The sequence below is a fragment of the Suricata suricatta genome, chromosome 7, assembly GCF_006229205.1.
Source record: "Suricata suricatta isolate VVHF042 chromosome 7, meerkat_22Aug2017_6uvM2_HiC, whole genome shotgun sequence".
Lineage (NCBI taxonomy): Eukaryota > Metazoa > Chordata > Mammalia > Carnivora > Herpestidae > Suricata > Suricata suricatta.
The window spans coordinates 75,104,118-75,126,104 of NC_043706.1; the positions used below are offsets into that span (position 1 = coordinate 75,104,118).

General features: G+C 37.5%; 1 protein-coding gene and 1 non-coding gene across 7 annotated transcripts in view; both read left to right on the top strand.

Annotated features, from left to right (window-relative positions):
* The window catches only part of CFAP206 (cilia and flagella associated protein 206), a 43,145-nt gene extending 23,771 nt beyond the window's left edge, over positions 1-19,374 (top strand). For all 6 annotated transcript variants that reach the window (XM_029944503.1, XM_029944506.1, XM_029944502.1 and 3 more), the window contains 6 exons: positions 4,725-4,844; positions 6,753-6,951; positions 9,705-9,845; positions 12,737-12,930; positions 15,320-15,463; positions 18,925-19,374. In XM_029944503.1, the coding sequence (XP_029800363.1) occupies positions 4,725-4,844; positions 6,753-6,951; positions 9,705-9,845; positions 12,737-12,930; positions 15,320-15,463; positions 18,925-19,155 (1,029 nt within the window). In that variant the 3' untranslated portion in view covers positions 19,156-19,374. The remainder of the gene's footprint in view (positions 1-4,724; positions 4,845-6,752; positions 6,952-9,704; positions 9,846-12,736; positions 12,931-15,319; positions 15,464-18,924) is intronic.
* LOC115297307 lies at positions 10,083-10,185 on the top strand. Its single transcript, XR_003911398.1, has one exon. It is a non-coding gene; the product is annotated as a U6 spliceosomal RNA (small nuclear RNA).
* Positions 19,375-21,987: the final 2,613 nt, after the last annotated feature.

The window sequence follows — 21,987 nt, forward strand, 5'->3', positions numbered from 1 at the left end:
AGTTGCAAATGGTAAGATTTCATTCTTTTTGATTAATACTCTGTTGTATGAATATATATATGTATATATATACACACACACACGTATATATACGTATACACACACACACACACACACATATACACACACACCAAATCTTCTTTATCCATTCATCCATCAATGGATATTTGGGCTCTTTCCATACTTTGGCTGTTGTTAATAGCACTGCTATAAATATTGGGGTTCATGTACCCCTTCAAAAAGCATACCTATTTCCCTTGGATATATACCTAGTAGTGCAGTTCCTGGGTAATAGGGTAGTTCTATTTTTAATTTTTTGAGGAACCTCCACACTGTTTTCCACCGTGGCTGCACCAGTTTGCATTCCCACCAGCAGTGCAAAAGAGATCCTCTTTCTCCACATCCTCACCAACATCTATTGTTGCCTGAGTTGTTGGTGTTAACCATTCTGACAGGTGTGAGGTGGTATCTCATTGTGGTTTTGATTTGTATTTTCCTGATAACGAGTGATGTTGAGCATTTTTTCATGTGTTGGTTGGTCATCTGGATGTCTTCTTTGGAGAAGGGTCTATTCATGTCTTTTTCCCATTCGCTGGATTATTTGTTTTTTGGATGTTGAGTTTGGTAAGTTCTTTATAGATTTTGGATACCAACCCTTTATGTGATACGTCATTTGCAAATTCCTTCTCTTATTCTGTCTATTGCCTTTTAGTTTTGCTTATTGTTTCATTTGTGGTACAGAAGCTTTTTATTTTGATGAGGTCCTGATAGTTCATTTTTGTTATTGTTTCCTTTGCCTCTAGAGATGTGTTGAGTAAGAAGTTGCTATGGCTAAGGTCAAAGAGGTTTTTGCCTGCTTTCTCTTCCTCCTCATCAGGATTTTGATGGCTTCCTGTCTTATGTTTAGGTCTTTCATCCATTTTGAGCTTATTTTTGTGTATGGTAAAAGAAAGAGGTCCAGGTTCATTTTTCTGCATGTCACTGTCCAGTTTTCCCAGCACCGTTTGCTGAAGAGACTGCCTTTATTCCATTGGATATTCTTTCTTGCTTTGTCAAAGATTAGTTGGCCATATGTTGGTGGGTCCATTTCTGGGTTCTCTATTCTGTTCCATTGATCTGAGTGTCTGTTTTTGTGCCAGTACTATACTGTTTTGATGATTACAGCTTTGTAGTACAGCTTGAAGTCTGAGGTTGTGCTGTCTGCAGCTTTGGTTTTCTTTTTCAAGATTGCTTTGGTTATTCAGGGTCTTTTCTGGTTCCATACAAATTTTAGGATTGTTTGCTTTAGCTCTATGAAGAATGCTGTTGTTATTTTGATAGGGATTGCAGTGGTAGTTCTATTTTTAATTTTTTTTTGAGGAATTTTCATACTGTTTTTCATAGTGGCTGCACCAATATTTTCCCCACCAACAACACATGAGGGTTTGCTTTTCTCCACGTCTTTGCTGACACTTGTTATTGTTTGTCTTTTTGATACTAATTGGTGTGAGGTGATGCCTCATTGTGGTTTTAATTTGCCCTTCCCTGATGGTAAGTGATATCCAGCATTTTTCCATGTACCTGTTGGCTATTTGTTTTCTTTGGAAAAATGTTATTTGGATCCTCTGTCCATTTGTTAATTAGATTGTTTGGGTTTTTTTTGTTGTTGTTCTTTTTTTAAAAAAAAATTTAATGTTTGTTTATTTTTGAGAGAGTCAGAGACAGAGCACAAGCTGGGGAGGGGCAGAGAAAGAGGGAGACACAAATCCAAAGCAGGCTCCAGGCTCTGAGCTGTCAGAGATCATGACCTGAGCTGAAGCGAGACACTCAACCAGTTGAGCCACACAGGCGCCCGTGGGTTTGTTGTTGTTGTTGTTGTTGTTGTTGTCACCGTTGTTTTTGTTATTTATTTGTGGGAGTGCTTTCTATAATTTGGTTGTGAACCTCTTATCATATATATGACTTGCAAATATTTTCTCCCATTCAGCAAGTTGCTTTTATATTTTATTGATGGTTTCCTTTCCTGTATAGATGATTTTTAGTTTGTTATAGACTCATTTATTTTTTCTCTTATTTCTTTTGCTTTTGGTGTAAAATCAAAAAAATCATCACCAAGACTGATATCAAGAAACTTACTGCCCTATGTTTTCTTCCAGAAATTTCATGGTTTCAGGTCTTACATTCAGGTCTTTAATCCAATACTACTTGATTTTCTGTATGCTTCATTCTTTTGCATGTTGCTGTCCAGTTTTCCCAGCACCATTTATTAAAGACACTGTTATTTCCCTATTGTATATTATTGCTTTCTTTGTCATAAATTAGTTGACCATATATGATGGGTTTATTTCTGGGCTTTCTATTCTGTTGATCTTTATGTCTGCTTCTATGCCACTAACATACTGTTTTGATTACTATAGCTTTGCAATATAGTTTGAAATAAGGAAACATGATGCCTCCAGCTTTATTCTTCTTTCTCAGACTTGCTTGGGTACTTGGGGGTCTTTTATGGCTCCAGACAAGTTATAGGATTGTTTTTCTATTTCTTTGAAAAATGCCACTGGAACTTTGATAGGGATTGTACTGAATCTGTAAATTGATTTGGGTATTATGGACATTTTAACAACATTAACTTTCCTAGTCCATGAACCCAGAATATCTTTCTACTTATTAGTGAGGACCACTTTATAAGTAAAACTTCCACATTTGTGAAAAAGTTCTTTTTGATAAAATGTTAACAGAGTGATTGTTCTAGGTCATTATCTGGAAAAATCAAGTATTTCTGTGTGCTTACTCTGTGGGTGGTTCCTGAAAACATAGTTCTGGGGAGGAAGTCTAGAGTATTTTCAGTTTATAGTTTTAAAGAAGTTATGTGTTGAATGTAACTTTTACTTTTGAGAACGTATTTTTCTTGTTCTTGTTTCTGTTGCACTTTAAGGATCCCATTTTCATATTTAGTTTCTGGTTTTTAACAATTTTTTAATGTTTATTCTTTTTGAAAGAGAGAGAGAGACAGAAAGACAGAGACAGAGACAGAGTGTGAGGTGTGAGTCGGGGAGGGGCAGAGACAGAGGGAGACACAGAATCTGAAGCAGGCTGTGAGCTATCAGCACAGAGTCCAACACCGGGCTTGAACCCACAGGCTACGAGATCATGACCTGATACAAAGTTGGCTGCTCAACCGCCTGAGCCACCCAGGCACCCCTGATTTCTATTTTTTTTTTAAGTTTATTTATTTTGAGAGAGAGAGAGAGAGACAGCACAAGTGGGGGAGGGGCAGAGAGTGAGGGGGAGAGAGAGAGAGAATCCTAGTAGGCTCCATGCTGTCAGCACAGAACTTGACATGGGGCTCAAACTCATGAAATGTGAGATCATGACCTGAGCTGAAACCAAGAGTCAGGTGTTTAACTGAGTGAGCCACCCAGGAGCCCCTCACATTTGATTTCTAAAACAAGACTAACAAACAAGGGGGGGAAACTGTATGAAGCAGACAAGAGACCTATTAGGTAGATAGGATTACATGGAGCATTTAGGGAGGGGAAGGGAGATACTTAAAGAATAATATGGGTAAAATTAAAACAGGATGCATGTTAACATTCGTGAATAAAAGCTTTCATTAGGTGAAATACAGTAATATTTGATATGTTTAATGAAGTAATTATTTCTGACAGTTAAAAATAGTCTAGGAGGATTGCCTGGGTGCCTCATTCTCCGGAGGTCCGACTCTTGATTTCAGCTCAGCTCATGATCTCACATTCAGTGTGATTGAGCCCTGCTTCTGGCTCTGCACTGACAGCATGGAGCTGGCTTGGGATTCTCTCTCTCCCTCTCTCTCTCTGCCCCCTTCTCACTTGTGCATGCACAATTTACTCTCTCTCTCTTAAAATAAATAAACATAAAAACATAGTCTAGTAAAGCATATAGTTAGGCTACAAATAACTGAAGACTCAAATGCATTTTTTCTCACTTCTAGTAACTGTCACTCTTTAACACTGTGCCGATAAACCCATACCACCGCTGTTCCTGTCATGTCGTAGGCAGTACAATATAATGGATAAGAGCCGGGCACGGGCTCCACCGGTCTGGGATAGAACGGGATTCCACCCTTTATTAGCTGTGTATCCTCGGGTACTTTACTTACCCTGCTACACCTTGGTTTTCTTATTTATACTTACGTCCTTTTTATACTTCTAAGTGTTTACTGTTATGCTTAGCACATAGAATAAATGTTAGTAATTATTTCAGATTCAGCATTTAACACTTTATTTTCAGATTACTATTGTCATATCAGAAATACATTGTTTTTCTTTCAGTGATATAATTTTTAAGATGTTCTGCATTCTTGGATGTAATTTTTAAAAATTTTGGTATCAAAATAGTTTTAAGAGGATCACCTCATTAATTTTATCATTGAGGAGTGGGAAAATAACAGCTGAACAAAGTTGTATCATGGGACCCACTTCTCAGGAATGCAATTATACTGCATATCAAAGAATACCTTGAGGAAAAGAATACCTTTGCGAAATATTATAGCTATTGTATTTCAAGAGGTCATCCATCTAACAAACATTTCTGGAGCACCATCTGCACGCCAGTACTGTTCTCGGTTTGGAGGTACCACGGAGAATGGAATTTCTGTTCCCATTGCACTTACCTTCAGGGGATGTAAGGAGCAGGTAGTGCTTAAAACACTTGAATTTTGTAGTGAAATGAAAAAAATATTAATGCAAATTATGTTGTCTTCACAGTCAGATATAATTGCCTGTGCTCAAGAAGTAGAAATGATGATAAAGCAGTTAGGAGCCCAACTGGAACAATTAAAAATGACTATAAAATCAAAGACCGCTGTCCCAACATCCCAAGTCTTTGTGAGTATTTGCCATCAACTTTGACCTTGCTTAGGAGAGAACATACTTTATCAAAAAGAATGAAATTTTGCATTTGCAACTATGTAGATGGAATATTATGCTAAGCAAAATTAGAGAAAGACAAATATCATATGACTTCACTCATATGAAGAATTTAAAGTACAAAACGGATGAACATAAGGGAAGAGAAGCAAAAATAATACAAAAGTAGGGAAGGGGACAAAACATAAGAGACTCTTAGATATGGAGAACAAACAGAAGGTTGCTGGAAGGGTTGCGAGAGGAGGGATGGCTACATGGGTAAGGGGCATTAAGGAATCTACTCCTGAAATCATTGTTGCACCATACGCTAACTTAGATGTAAATTTAAAAATTAATTAATTAATTTAGAAAAGAGTGACTATACCTTTGAGTTCTCACAATCAAATAAGAAGTTATCATAATTATATTAAATCACTAAAAATGTACTATTTGTTTTTGTACAAGGCGATCGTGTTCTTTATGGTTATTTTGCAGTAATCGTATAAGTTGGATGAGGGACTTCTCTCTGCAGTCAGTTGCTACTGAAGGAGATGCAGGTATATATTATGGTAGCCATAATACCAGCATACGCTGTAGCAACACAATGAATCCATAATGCAGTGTTGAAAACATGTTCACAGTGGCTGGTTAGCAATTGCCTTCAGCAAAGGTATGACTTGTGTCCTTTGTGAAGAGACAGAGGCTAATCCCTGTGTTTACCAGGCCTGCACTTACACTGACTTTCTGGTTATCTGCACCATCTTAAGGGCAAATCTGGTAGCCCTAAGGAAGAGTAGGATGTACATGCAGTCTTTTATAGAGCATTTTGAGGTTCTGACAAGTTTGTGTAACCATTCCCAATATTAGGGTTCAAAAACTAAGACACAAAAGGCTAAGTTGTTTTACTTAATAGTAGAGACTGATTCCTTAAACTTTTTTTAATGTTTTTTAATTTATTTTTGAGAGACAGAGAGAGACAGCACAAGCAGGGGAGGGTCAGAGAGAATGGAAGACACAGAATCTGAAGCAGGCTCCAGGCTCTGAGCTAGCTGTCAGCACAGAGCCCGATATGGGGCTCGAACCCATGAACCGTGAGTTCATGACCTGAGCCGAAGCCAGACACTTAACCGACTGAGCCACCCAAGTGCCCTTTGATTAATTTTTATATGTTTGTTCTATAAGTCGGTGACCTTTAGTATGAATAAAAAATATTTTCTCTTGAGGCACCTGGGTGGCTCAGTAGGTTAAGCATCTGACTCCTGATTTCTCCTCAGGTCATGATCTCATGGTTCGTGGGTTTGAGCCCCATGTTGGGCTCTGTGCTGACAGTGTGGAGCTTGCTTGGGATAGTCTCTCTGCCCCTCCCCCACTCTCTCTCTCTCTCTTTCAGTCTCTCTCAAAAATAAAATAAACATTAAAAAATATTTTAATTCACTGACCTAAAATCTTTAATTTGCAGCTCACAAGACATGCCCTGATATATATCTACAGACTTTCATGTTCTTTTAATCATAACTGAGCCAGAGAAATCTAATAGTAATGGGTCATATTTAGCTTTTTTACAAAAAGAAAGTATTTTCCTCTTTGCCTTTTGAGGGCAAGCATCCATAAATCTTTCTTAGGTGATCAAATACGTTTGGCTTTTTTCTGGGTAAATTAACTTTATGACAATCATCCCAAAATAAATACTTTGAAATAAAGTACAAGTTTTTTTCTCCTCAGTCCAGTTGCTATGTAGATTTTATAAATAATAAAACTTTATGAGACTTTGACTTGTCTTCAGGAAGAATTTCTTTACAAACACAAATTTGTATTTGTTTTTAAGAGAACACTGACTTGTAATTTTATTAAACGGTTACATTTTGAACATTCTTTTCTCTTCTTCAGCCCACCTTCATTGCACTCTCCAATCTGTGGACTAGCTTCCAGAATGAAACTGTTTTGATTAGTGTCCTCAGTAATTTAACAACTCACCTTGAGCCATTCTTGGGTGCTCATGAACACCTCTTTCCTGAGAAAGTAATGCAGAACCTTCTTGAGGGGCTGACTGTGAAGACTGATGTCTGTAGGATGAAGGAGCACATGGGTAACAGAAACTGTCCTTGCCTTCCTCTTCCTCTTAAAATTGCCTCTAGAATAAAGGCGCTCTTTTGTTTTAAAAATTTCATGCTTGGGGCGCCTGGCTGGCTCAGTTGGTAGAGCATTCAACTCTTGATATTGGGGTCATGAGTTAGAGCCCTATGCTGGGCATAAAGTCTGCTTTAAAAAAAAAGTAAAATTTTTCTACTCTATCCTTTTGATAAAGTATTAAGCATCTTTCTTGATTTAAAGAATACTAATGCTCATTATGGAAAGTGTAGGAAACAAAATATATAAGCTAAATATCTTACTATCCTTACTATATAAGCATTCTTTATTTTAAAAATATAATGTTTATTTATTTATTTTGGGACAGAGAGAGAGCAAGTGGGGAGGGGCAGAGAGAGGGAGAGGAGGAGAGAGAATCCCAAGCAGGCTCCACACTGTCAGTGCACAGCCCAGTGCAGGGCTCAATCTCACAGACCATGAGATGGTGATCTGAGCTGAAATCAAGAGTCAGCCGCTTAATCTACTGAGCCACCCAGGAGCCCCCAATAATAAGCATTCTTAATATTATTGTCAGCATTTTGGTTAACAATAATTTTCCTAAAAAAATAATTTTCCTTATATGTTTCTATTGTAGCCTTAGTGATTTTATTATTGATTTATAATAGAAAAAGATATTAATGCTTGCCATATTTGGAGCTCTATTTTTTTTTTTTTTGAGCTCTATTATTTAGAATGCTATTTGCCATTTATCTACCTCAGATTCAGGCTGAAATTTATAAATCAACGAATTTTATCCTGTAACTTTGAGCTTATTTTAGGCCCTGTAAGAGATGCACTAAGTCTTATAGGAAGGTTGTCTTTATCAACAAATTGCTTTTCAATATTTGGTAGCATTTGTCTTTGTTAAAGACAATGTAAAGTTTATGACAAATGACAAAATAGAGTGGGAGTTGTTGCCTAAAGAATTTTTTTCTGAAATTGGATAATTTACTCTCTAAATTTCTTTTTAAAATTCAAATTTTGTAAAAGTGGGAAATGAAAATGAAAATGAAGTTGTAATTTCCATTATTCAACTACTGGACTAAGGAAAAAAACTTTGAAAACTAAATTAGAGAGACTCAAAAGCATCCTTCTAGTTTAAGTTTTTCCTACTTTATTTTGTAAAAAAAATTTTTTAATGTTTTTATTTATTTTTGAGAGAGAGACAACCAGCATGAGCAGCGGAGAGTCAGAGAGAGAAGAAATAAAAGGATTTGAAGACAGGCTCCAGGCTCTGAGCTAGCTGTCAGCACAGAGTCCGACTCGGGGCTTGAACCCACAAACCGTGAGATGGTGACCTGAGCCGAAGTTGGATGCTTAATCGACTGAGCCACCCCGGTGCCCCTCCTACTTACTTTATTAATGCATCATATTTACACAAATACTAAGTGAAATTAAAAAGTTAAAGTCACTTACAGGCACCTGGGTGGCTCAGTCAGTTAAGCATCTGACTGCGGCTCAGGTCATGATCTCACGGTTCGTGGGTTCGAGCCCTGTGCTGGGTAGGCTCTGTGCTGACAGCTCAGAGCCTGGAGCCTGTTTCAGATTCTGTGTCTCCCTCTTTTTCTGCTCCTTTCTGGCTCATGCTTTGTCTTTCAAAAATAAATAAATGTTAAAAAAAGTCACTTCAACAGTAGATATTAAACTCACCCATATTGACAAGACAGTTTATTTCTTGGAGTTAAATATGTCATTTTCCACCGTATGTCACAACTTTTTATTCACCAGAACACTATCACATTACTGCTCCAGAGAATTGGGAGACTGAATGTTATTCTAAAGGAATTTAATTAACATTTGCCACATCTCATCTCTGTTTTGAGGCTTTCAGGCATAGCAGGAAAAAAGAAGGAAGGTTTATTTTCCCCGAAGTATGCATTTACTTCTAGTTGTAGTCACAAGGGCATTTGTGGTATTGCTGTTTTGATGTAGAGCCAGACCCAGAGTGTAGTAGGATTGCAAAAGCTAAGAACCTTTGGGATCAATGTTTTATAAATCTGTGTTTGTGTTTGTGTAAAAAAAAAAAAATGGAGACAATTTATCACATGTGAATAAGTAAGCCAACCACCGTTAGGAAGGATTTTTTAAAGTGTAAAGGACAAAAATTGGAGCCTTAAGCAATAACTGATCTAGGCCTGCCCTTTGGAGTATTAAGGGTATATCAACGGTGGTCCCTCTTGCCTTAGGCAATGTGTAACCGCCTAATAGTTCTGGAGAGACTGACCTTTAGACCTAGTTTAGAGGGGAAACTTAAAGCCTGTCATGGCGTCTGTTAGGTTCAGACTCGTGTTCTTACAATCTTACCTTTCACCTTTCCTAAGTTTGAGCCTGTCCCCCTCCCCACCTCTCCTCCCCTCCATTCTCTCTCTCTTCCTCTCTGCCTTCTGGTGTGCTTTCTTAAATAAATAAATAACAAATTTAAAAAAAACCCAAAAATTGTGTACCTTGTTATCAAAATTAAATTGAGAGAGATTTCCTTGAATTTTTCTGCTTAGAACATTCCCAGGTGTTTCAGGAGGCAATAGTCCTAGTACAGAGCATCCCACTTGAAGCATTTGCCCACCTGGTCTATCATGAAGAGCCGTGCAGTCTTGAATGAAGTCGACCTCTCTCTGTTTTAGTCACACAGCAGCCAGTCTTTTCTGCTCATTTTCTTGGGTTGTTTACTCTTCTCTTTGATTAAAGTTTTTCTTGTCCTCTCTCTCATTTTAGAAGATAGAGTACATCTGGAGGATGTCAGAAAACAAGAATGGCTTTTCCCAGAAACAACGGCCAATTTTGATAAATTGTTAATTCAGTATCGAGGATTTTGTGCTTATACATTTGCTACGACAGATGGTCTTCTTCTTCCAGGTATATTGTGGGAAACGATATTGCTTTGACTTCCCCATTTTTTCTTTAAATAAAGCTGTCATTGTCACTTATTAATTTTTTTTTTACTTATCATTTTTTAAGACGTTATGGGATCTGTAGGTGAACTAGGAAAGGAGCCACAAAGATGATCCAGACCAAAGTCTTCATCTTTGAAGTGCTCACAGAATAATCTGGTAGACTGACATCAGCAAGAATTATACACAAATGATAAGTGAGGTGCCACTTCAGCAGCATATCTACTAAAATTGGAGCAGTACAGAGATTAGCACAGCTTCTGCTCAATGAGAACACACAAATTTGTGAAGTATTTCATATTGAAAAATGAAAGCAAAAAACAAATGATAAGTGATGGAATGTGTATATAAGGAAATCTGGATACTACATTATCATAAAAGAGGGATGACTCATATGCCCAATGAGGGACTCCAGAAAATCCTCTGGCATTACTGAAATAAATCATCTTCCAAAGTCATTAGTTGATTATGTTTATTAAAAAAACAGTCACTTTATGGTTATATTCTATTAATGTAGATCAGGATTTCTGTATAAGTCAGGTCTGTCTAAGGAAATGGCCAATATTTTACCAAGTAAAATCTCTCTGTGTATATTACTACAGCCTCCCCCAAAACAAAGAGTAAGTCAGAAATTGAGGTGTAATAAATTATTATCCAAAAAGTGCTGTATGAATTTGAAATAAAAGGCAAGCTAGGGCTAGAATGAAAACGGTTTGACGAAATTATTTCTAATTTACCTTACACCATTAACCTCTTTCATCCTTTTCTTTTTTCTTTGTTACTTCATTTTGTTATATTGCATGGTTGGTATTTTTTTATTAGAAAGAATTATTGGAACTATAGGCTAGAGAACACACATACTGACTTTTTTTTTAAAGTTTATTTTTGAGAGAGAGAGAGAGCGTGAGTGAGTGAGCATGTGAGGAGAGGGGCAGAGAGAGAAGGTGAGAGAGAATTCCAAGCAGGCTCTTGACTGTCAGCACAGAGCCCAGTGCAGTGCTCGAACTCATGCGCCATGAGGTGATAACCTGAGCCAGAACCAAAAATGGGACTCCTTAACCGACTGAGCTGCCCGGATGCCCCTGACTCATTTTTTATGGTATTAGCTTTTGCATAATGGAAGTAACAGAAGGTTTACCATAGGGAGCTGAGAGAATAAGAATAGTATTCTGAGGGCCCATGAGGATCAGTGATACTAGCCGGTGGGCGGAGGTAACAATAAAAAGCCATGAAGAAATAAAAAATGATGGAATTTGGATGGTTTCTTTCTTTCCTTCTCTTTTCTTTTTCCTTTCTGTCCATTTCCTTCCTTCCTTCCTTCTTTCCTTCCTTCTTCCTCCTTCTTTCTTTCCCCCCTCCCTCCCTCCCTTCCATCCATCCAGCCATCCATCCATCACAAATGAGAAGGGAGTCATGAAGGACACAAACACAGAGAAACATGGCTGTAGGGTGATGACACAGGTGGCATGATATAATGGAAAAATCTATGAGCTAAAGTTCAGGAGATCTGGCTTCTAGTCCAGCAGGTCTGTGTGGCCCCTTCAGGCTCCTACTAACTGGGATTCTAATAGAAATAGGAAAGTAGAAGGGCTTGTGAGGCTGTGGTTTTCAGAATCCTCTCTGAATAAGCTAGCCCTGACTACTTCGTTCACTACGTTATTTCTATTTACTACATTGTTTTCTGGGCAGCAGCAAACTGTACTAATTCAGAAGAGTTCTGTAGGGCTTTTCTCCTTCCATTCAGGACTGCAGACCACATGGCTTAAACCCCAAGGCTTACTAACTAGTTAGGATCTTTTTCAATGACTTTGCCAGTTTTATTGCCAATTTCCCTTGTTTACTACTCCAGTTTCACTGGCTTTCTTGCTATTTTTGAACATCTCAAGCCCATTTTCACCTCAGAGCCTTTGTGCTTGCTATTTATTCCCTCTACTTGGAAAACTCTATCTGTCCCCTAGATAGCTACATACCTTGCTCCTTCATTTTATTCAGCCTTCCTAGATCACCCACTTAAAATATCAACCACACACTTCTTCCTTTTATTATGTATTTAACCAGCTTTATTTATTTATTTTTGAGAGAGAGAGAGAGACAGACAGACAGACAGACAGACAATATTGTGGGTCTCAGTCTCATGACCCTGAGATCATGACCTGAGCCAAAAATCAAGAATCAAACATTTAATCGGCTGAGTTGCCCAGGTGCCTTTTGTCTTTATTTTTAATCTTTTTTCTGCAGTACTCTCTGGCCTATCATATATTTTTTTATTTGTTGAGAGCAGCATTTTGTTTTATTTCCTCAGTGCCAGGAATAGGGCCAATAAATTTTGTTGAACAAATGAAAAAATAAGTAAGGCAGTACTACTGTTTCAGAGAGAAATCCCACCAACTATGTGGATGTTTAATAACCCATATTTTTGTAGTATCTGTTCACAGTGGGAAATACTTTCTAACACAGAGACTTGTATTTTGGGGGTGCCTGGCTGGTTTGGTCGGTGGAGCATGCAACTCTTGATCTTGGGGTTGTGAGTTTGAGCCTCATGTTGGGGGTAGAGATTACTTAAAAGTAAAATCTTAAAAAAAATAAACTTGTATTTTGGAAAAGATGTTCCATTTTCATAGTTTTTATAGAGCTGCTTTTAAAACATTGCTCGTAGTAGTTAAAGGAGATTTGAAAAAACCATCAGATGATTAAGTGGCTTCTCATACAAGATTTTCAAGCACCTTATATCTGGATAGCAAAATGAAAACATAAGTCATATGTAAAATATGCAGTATGTAGGGGATGGTCCTATGGATGTATTTCAAACAAAGACTCACATAATATTTTATATCTAATTCATTTCTTAATTTTCAGGAAATGCAGCAATTGGAATTTTGAAATATAAAGAAAAGTATTACACTTTCAATACCAGACATGCTGCATATTTATTTGCAGAAAGTCCTGAAAAGTATATTGATTTAATTAAGGAACAAGCCCAAAAAAATGCAGAATTAATTCAGCTACTGGAGCTTCATCAACAGTTCGAAACCCTCATTCCATATTCTCAGGTAAGCAGAATCAGTATTTTATGGAGGTATGACATTTAAAAGTATAGTTAATTAAAAAGTTATGCATTGTTGTAGAGTAGTTCTAAGGTCCAGACAGAGACTGAATCAGAAGAGTGCCTTTAATGCTACTGGAAAGAAATCAAGGTAAGGAGTCAAATTGATAAATTAGACTAGAAAAAACTGGAAGAGAAAGACTACATGTCCCAAGCAGGCTCTGCATTGCCAGCACAGAACCCCACCTGGGGCTTGAACCCGTGAACTTAATATGGGAGGTATATTTTGGGAGGGGAAAACCTAACATCACTCATTCCTAAGTCAAATTCCCTTCTCCAGTTTTCATAATTCGTAGCATACATGAATACTTTGTTGAAAACTGACTGAAGTCTGCCATGAGATCATGCCTGAGCCAAAACCAAGAGTTAGATGCTCAATTGACTCAGCCACCCAGGCGCCTCTCTATTCTTTGTGATGTCTTTTCATGAATGAAAGTTTTTCATTTTAATATGTCATTTATTAATTGTTTTTTCATATCTCAGGCTTTTGTTTAAGGAATCTTCATGTATCTTAGATCATAAAAATATTCTCCTATATTGTTTTGTAAAAAAAATATGGATTTGCTTTTCACAGCTGAATTTTTAATTGACTTGGATTTGATTTTTGTGTCTAATGGGAGGTGAAGATCCAATTTTAATTATTTTTCTACTTGAGTAATGAGTTGTCCCAGACCATTTGTTCAATACTCTTTCCTCTCCCTATATCTATAGTATTTATATGCACAGGTTTAATTTTTAGTTTCTCTATTCTATTCAGTTGTTCAATTTTTTAAAAACTTCCTGTATCTATCTTATTATAGCTTTCTAGTAAGTTTTGATACCTGGTAGAGTAAGTTCTCCCACCGTTTTCATTCTAAAGGATCTTGGCTATACTTGACTCTTTACTTTCCATGTAAAGTTGAGAATTATTTTGTCAGGTTGCATAAAAATCCTTGAAGGAATTATGAATTGTTTTGTCTACAGACAAGAATTATTTGGCCTTACCACCATTTATTTATAATTTACAGAGTTGTAAGATACCTCAAAGACAGTAAAAGGCTAGAATCAGATAATCAGAAATGTATGCTATATGTAAATAATGCATAGTTTTCCTTTAAACAATTTCCCCCTATATTTTGGGTCTTGCCTTCGCCTCTCTTTCTGTATATGTAATTCCCAACTTTTCTTCAATGACCTTCAGTACTTGTGGAAGTGAGTTTTCTCCCTTCATATTTTATCTACCCAACTATATCATAACATTGTTTTGAAGGTAAAAAATTATATCTTATGTCAGGGGGTAGGCAATCAGTGATTGATTTGGAGTAAGAAGTTAATCTTACGTGGCATATATACACAGTGGAATATTACTCAGCCATAACAAAGAATGAAACCTTGCTATTTGTAACAACATGGATGGATCAAGACAATATAATGCCAAGTAATATAAGACAGTCAGAGAAAGACAAATACCATATGATTTCATTCATATGTGTAGTTTAAGAAACAAGAGCAAATGGGCAAAGAGAAATAGAGACAAACAAACCTGACTGTTAAATATAGAGAACAAACTGGTGGTTGTCAGAAGAGAGGTAGATGGAGGGATGGGTGAAACAGGTGAAGGGGATTAAGAGTACACTGATCCTGATGAGTATGGAGTAATGTGTAGAATTGTTGAATCACTATTTTGTACACCTGAAACTAATATAACTCTGTGTTAGTTATTCTGGAATTAAAAAAATTTAATCTGTTTCTCCGTTGCACTATGATCTGGGTTCCTTAAACCTCTACTATCCCCTCCAGCAACTTCATGTATAGCATAATCATCTCTTATTTAGTCTGGAATTATTATTTAATATTTTAATAGTGAGCTTGTGGGTACCCCAGCAGAAAATAAAAGTGTCAAAGTAAAACAAAACCATGTGTATTCATAGTTTGGGGTTTAGATATATCCTAAAGATGTTTTGATACTTTAAATAAATGTGATTCATATTTAATATTTAATGGCTATGTTAAACTTCAGTCAGTTTTCAACAAAATATTCATGTATGCTACCTATTGTGAAAATTGGAGAGGGTTATCAGACCTAGGAATGAGTGATGTTAGGTTTTCTCCTCCCAAAGTGTACCTCCCATGTTAAGGTCACAAAGTCAGGTACAAAGAAAGCTGTAATGCCCAGGAAAATTGTCGCATTTAGCTCACTACTATTAGCTTGTTTCCTCTGCTGTCTTTACAGGTACATTCCATGCTCAAAAATTCTTATTTTTCTAATCTTTTTGTCAGTTTAGTTATTTTTAGTTATCTCTAAATAATGCCAGTTTTTAAAAATAAATACTAATTACAGAACTTCATTTCTTTAGATGAAAGATGTTGACAAACATCATATAAAACCAATTACGAAGTGTGAAAGTAGTACACAGACAGATACACACATATTGCCACCAACGATTGTGAGATCATATGAGTGGAATGAATGGGAATTAAGAAGAAAAGCTATAAAATTGGTTTGTAACAATATTTTCTAAAATTATTTGTTGGTTGGGGAATTTTATTTTCTTCACCTAAGGCAGCAGAAGAGATGATATTTTGTACATGTGTTACATTCAGCCACAAATGAAAACAGATTTAGTCCCAAAAGTTAACAGGTTCAGGGCACAGGATCAAAAGGGATTGTTTTGGTATGAGCAGGGTGGGTCTCTCAAGGGTAGCTGTTGAGATAAGATGGCAATGGATGTTCCAGATTCATTGAATCAATTTTGAGAAAATAGGAATGTTATCCAACAATTTGTACCAGTGTCCCTGACCTCTGGCTTTCCTTATATCTGTTCCTGTAGCTTCCATGGGTGTACACGCTGGCCATTTACTTGGAACTCTGCCTCATCTTTCTTCTTTCTCACTTCAGCCTGTGTATTTGCTTCTTCCTCCATTTGGCTCTCATGGTGTGGGGGTTTCCAGGAAGATGGCGCTAAGGCCAAGAGCTATGGGTTGGGGAACTTTAATGTGTTGTTACTTATAGAGTGGGTAATTTAAATTATTTATATAAACTAATGAGATGCATAGAGTTCTTTGCAAAAATTTTGTCAGCTTTTTACATTGTAAGATTGTCTTCTAATTTTAAGTACCTACGGAAGCATGAAATTATTCTCCAATTATACCATCTAGTGATTAGAACAATAATATTCTAGTTGCTCTCTCTTCCTTTCTATTTCCATCTATTTGCTAATCTATGAGATTCAAGTATTTTGAGCAGTTTCAACTTCCTCTAATCATTTAAAATATGTCTTTGTCTTTTGTGGTCTTTTTTTTTTTTTTTTTTGAGGAGTAGAAGCCTCAGCTATGTCACAGATGGTGTCCCCTCTTGTTGTCAGCATGTTCTCTCTAGGCACTGAGCTCTCTTGTCCTTCTAAATTTCAGTCACCTTAATCATAAGAGGTTCCTGCTCTCAAAGCTTAGCTCTGAAAATTTCATCCCTGTGTGATTCAGTGGAATTCTTCCCTCTTACCCTTGTTACAGAACCTTGTCATTTTAGACAGCAAGCATTTAGAGTACAAAGGAAGTAAACTTTTATATCTATAGCCTTTTCTTAGTATATTTTATCTATGTCTGGTATGGGAATAAATGAAGACTACCCAAATGAGAACAGAGGCTATTTATTCAAAGTTTGCTATAGCAAGGGAGTCAGCCATCATTGCTGGCAGTTGGCAGAAACTCCAAAGCAGGCAGAGAAAGTGGGAAAGCTTTATAGTGGAAAAAAGGTGAAGGCTTTAAGCATGCTCTGATTGGAGATTGTTGACACAGGGAAAATGGAAGCCTACTAACTCAAAGTCAGGGCTCTTATGTGATTGGTTTGGTGGGCATAGTTGGCTTTCTCTGGTTGGTCCTTAGTTGGAAGGTGGGAGGCAGCAAAAAAATAAGCTGGCCAAGTCCTGTCTGTTTTGGGCTTATAGCTAAGGCTACAGAGGTTGTAGGTCTGAGTTCTATTGTCACAGAAGGTCTAGCCTTTGTCCGTTTGTATATTCAGTGTCTCACAGGCTTTTCACCAATCATTACATTTCTCTTTCCACCTTTTGTGGTGGCAGCTTTTCAGTCCCTTGATTTCCTGGGATGAGGAAGGATCAGCTCCCTGGTATATCTTCCAGATCCTCATTCCATTAGCATTCCTATCAGTTTCTCTTCTATAGTACATGAAGCTCCATCCCCATGTTGTTTTCGGTTATCTACTAAACTCACTTGAGCCCATCAGAGACACACTAGGCAACACAGATATTACACTTTGTTCTTCAGAAGCGAATCATCTAGCAAGTGACACTGATACACTAAAAATATTTCAATACCTCTTGGTAAGTGGTAGAATAGCAGGGAAATAAAAATGGACTCTGGTGACATTTTAAGTTGGTCTGATGTATAAATAGGCAAAGGAGAAGAGGAGAATGATGGTTGGATGGATAGGAGAGTTAGAAGTGCCAGCATAGGTCTGAACCGGAAATGTTAAAAGAGTAGCATGTTCCATGGGGCTGCAGTGCCTACTGACTGACCTCTCTCTTCTCAGTCCTCAACCCCCACTTCATTCTGAGGCTCACCTTAGGTCTAATTCTCCTCTGGAATTGCATCACATTGAATGCCAGCTCCTCCATATATGACCAGTGCAATGTGCTGGTAAGACAGAACTGAGTGTATTGCTTAAAGCTATAGGGGGAACCAGCACCTCAGCAGAGCCTAGGCAGTGTCTCCAGGGGGAACAGCAAGGTCAGAATGTATCGAGAATGTCAAGTTTGATGGAAGGCAAGTTTTTCAAAGCCAAGAATAGGTCAGAGGATGGGATGAGGGCTTGGATTGGATTAGATAAAGATCATGAACAAACAGCCCAGTACTGATGGGAATAGAAGGTGAAGATTTTATGGAGCAGGGAATGTTAGGGCTTAATCTGTGTGTTGGTGCTGACTGCCAAAGGTCTGTCTTTTGGGATGTTGTGTAGTGAACAAGCAAGTTATTTGCTTTGGTAAGAGTCTCTTGGAATGGTAAAGTTATGCTAATGAAGACTGCAGAATAGCAAAGCCATCTTAATGGAGACCATAAACTTAGTGTGGGGAAAGTGGTTTTGGTTCTCACTCATCCACAGTGTCTCAAAATCTGGAATATTTCCTTTAATTCCAGGTCTCTACCTTTTTAAGTCACAGGCTCTTATGCCTCTGAGTTCTTTTCTTGGACTTCTTCATTACTTCGGTAACTCCTAGTCTCCTTTTTTGTTTGCTTACTTGTTTTTTAAAGTTTATTTATTTTGAGAAAAAAAGAGTGAGTGGGGAAGGGGCAGAGAGAGAGGGAGAGGACCCCAAGCAGGCTCCTCACTCACATAGAGCCCAGTGTGGAGCTCAATCTCAGGAACTGTGAGATCACAACCTGAGCCAGAATCAAGAGTCAGATGCTTAACTGACTGAGTGACCCAGGCACTCCCTCCTTCTCTCCTTTTAATAAACTCCTCTTTGCTTCCCAGCCTGAGTGATCTGTTTAACTTCATGTTTACTAGTAACCCATAAAAAGAGCAAGCAATATGTAGAATAATGTAAAATATAACCTGAAGTCATCAGAACTTTTTATATTAAAAGTCTTGGGTGAAGCCCATTAAAAAAAAGACTAAGGAAATCTTAAATTTTTGTCTTAAAAAAATAAACCAAGTATGGTGGAAAAATCCAAGTTGTATGAATCTCAAAGTATAATAATGAAGGACTTAGGAGATTATATTAACAAATAATTGGGCTCACTGTTAAGTTTGAATCTGTATGTTCTTTCTTTGAGTCCATTTCCAACATTTTATGTATTTACTTCTTGGAAAAGGATTCTAGTTTTTCTAATGTTTTAATGTTTTGTAGAAAAATGCTAATTTCTTTGTGGACTGAGAAAAAAGATACGGCTGAATTATTTGTTCTTTAGAGATGGGTTAATTCCTGTGTATTCTCTTTCTTCTTAGGCCAATTTGCGTCAGAAGGTTACTCACTCGGTACAAACTGACCTTAGTCACATGAGAAGAGAAAATTGTTCACAGGTGTACCCACCAAAGGATGCCAGCACACAGTCTATGAGAGAAGGCAGCACCCGAGTGCCCCGGCCTCAGATTTACATAGCTGGTCTTCGTGGGGGACAGAGTAAAATCACCTATGGGGTCAAGGTGAACTTAACTAGAGCTGTTGATGAGACCTAGTTAGAGACTGTATTTTTAAAGTAGATATCACCAAGTTATGAAGAGTGGCAAATATTGACAACTGTCTTTGCATCCATGGAAATTAGTTAATTTTGTGAGTCTGGCTCATTCATTGGTGGTGTGAATGTTTTCTAGATTCTGTCAAACTGCTACAGCAAACCAAAAGTTGTTCTCTGTAGCAGATTTTTAATTCTATTAAAATTGAAAAATAAAACTCTGTCCACTCACCTTCTATTTATTAGAAAAAGTTTGGCAGCATTAAAGGCTGAAATTATGATGCTATTTAGATATTAATATATTTATAAGATTATGACTGAGATAGGAACTTATTTATTTCTAAACTCATATATAATGGTAAACATTAAAAATTTAAAACCTATTCAATATTCAAACCTCATTAGCTATTAAATGTTAACATGGATTAAGTTGATATATAACAAAACCTCAGAGCCAAGGTCCACATGAATTTTCAAAATCTGGATATTTTACATAAAATCTAGATTTTTTTAGCCACTTGAAAACAAATCAGAACGTTTGACAGCACTTGGCTAGGATTCCTCTGAGGAGTAGCGGTGCCCTTTCATGGGCCAGCGGCTCCAGTTCAGTCCCTGCTGCCTTGCCAGCTGCCCGCGGGACTCCGCAGTATTTGCCTGGCCCCGTAGGCAGTTGTGCATAGGGCCCATGTGAATTACCGATAGCTGAATTTTAGAGCTGTAGTTTTGTCACTGTCTTACAAACTTCTTTTTTTTTTTTTAAGTTTATTTATTTTTAAGATGGAGAGAGACTGCACTTGTGGGGCGGGGAAGGGGCAGAGAGAGACAGAATCCTAAGTAGGCTCTGTGCTGTCAACACAGAGTGGGACTTGCGGCTCAGAACCACAAATGGTGAGATCATGACCTGAGCTGAAACCAAGAGTCAAGTGCTTAACCGACTGAGCCACCCAGGTGCCCCAGTATATATATTTTAAGTTTATTTCTTTGTTTTATTACTTTATTACATACTTCTAATAGCAACTCCTAGATAATAAAGACTCCCTGGTGGAGGGACTGTTAAATATGCTTTAATAGTCAGGGAATCATTTATATTTAATGGATTTTTTTCTGTCTTTGTGACTTATAATTTGCATTCTGTGTATGTTAAATGTTATCTATAATGTGAATATGTTTCAAAATCCACTTTCCACAGATATCATAAAGGTAAACTTCAAACAGATCTACTTTTTAAAAAAAAAATATTTATTTTGAGAGGTGGGGGGCAGGGGACAGAGGGAGAGGGAAAGAGAAGCCCAAGCAGGCTCAATTCTATCAGTGCAGGGGACCATGCAGGGCTCCAACCCATGAACTGTGAGATCATGAACTGAGCTGAAGTCTGACACTTAACTGAACCACCCAGGTGCTCCCAGACCTACTTCTAAGTTTCCATAATTTTCATACCTATATTTTAAAAATGGTGTTAGAGGAGCCTGGGTGGCTCAATCAGTTAACCATCAGACTCTTGATTTTGGGTCAGGTTATGATCTCCTGGTTCGTGAAATAGAGTCCTGTGTAGGGCTCAGCACTGATAGTGCAGGGCATGCTTGGGATTCTCTCTCTCCCTCTCTCTGTCCCTCCCTTAATCTCTCTCTCTCTCTCAAAATAAATAATAAACATTCAAAAAGATAAAAATGGTGTTAAAAAGACTGGCTGTTGGGGCAAGGTCTGGGGCTGGGAGTGGGGTGGGGGTAAGGTTCTGTCCTTGAAGAAGGTGGGAAGTTATAGCTAACACTAATCTTTTCAATATCAGCTATTTGATTTTATCTGTTCTGTCAACCCTCATTTGATTCTTCAAGATTTCTAAATACAGAGGAAAATGGCCGATAAGCCATAATTTGGGATTATCACATTAAGGCTGAAAATTAAATTGCCAAGTGAATAAAAATACCAAACCTTGAAAAACTAAATTTAATATCAGAAAGTGCAACAAAATCAGAATAAAGGAAACTAGATCATGATAGCCTCATCCTTTCTTAGGATCTTGACCATCTCCCCAAGCCCCAATGTTCTCTAAAGATTTCCAACCACATGCTGGGCTCTGTGTCAGATAGGCACCTCCATTTCAGCAGGTTGCAAGCCAAAGTCATTTTCTTTGACAGTCTTGTTTCTCCCTCTGTATTTCTTTCTGTGCTTAAAGGCATTACCATCTACTGAGTAGCATAAATTAAGAACTTCCTGATTGCCTTTCTCTCACAGCCTCTACATTTAACAAGTCATCAAACCCTGCCAACTTACCTGGAATTGTGTTTGGAATCTGTGTCTTTCTGTTTTCACCATGACTGCTATAGTTTGGGACTTAGTCCTATTACAGCATTCATTGGCATAATTTTTCTAATATATAAATCTGATCGTGTCACCCTGCCTCCTTCCCCGAACTTTCACTTCCCTTGTGTACACACCTTCTTCCCCCAACTTTCACTTCCCTTGTGTACACACCTACCAAAACTCTTTTTTATTACTTAGAGGATAATGGGAAAACTCCTTCACATATTATGTAAGACTTTCCAAATTATATCCATTATCTTCCAGTTTCATTTACTGCTCCTCTTATGCTATCTCCCAACATTATACATATTAGGCAAATTTAACCCAAACTCTTTAACTGTGTCATTGTCTAGTATCATCACTCTCTGCTCTTACTTTTCCTTGTCACTTGGAATGTACTCCACAGACACCCTCATGAAATTATGTTTGTCTTCATGTTTGTTAGCTTTACCTTTTCAGTGAATGTTTTCCCCATCACCTTTGGGAGAATTAATTGTTTCTTTCTTTGGGTTTTCATTACATTTTATGTAGCACT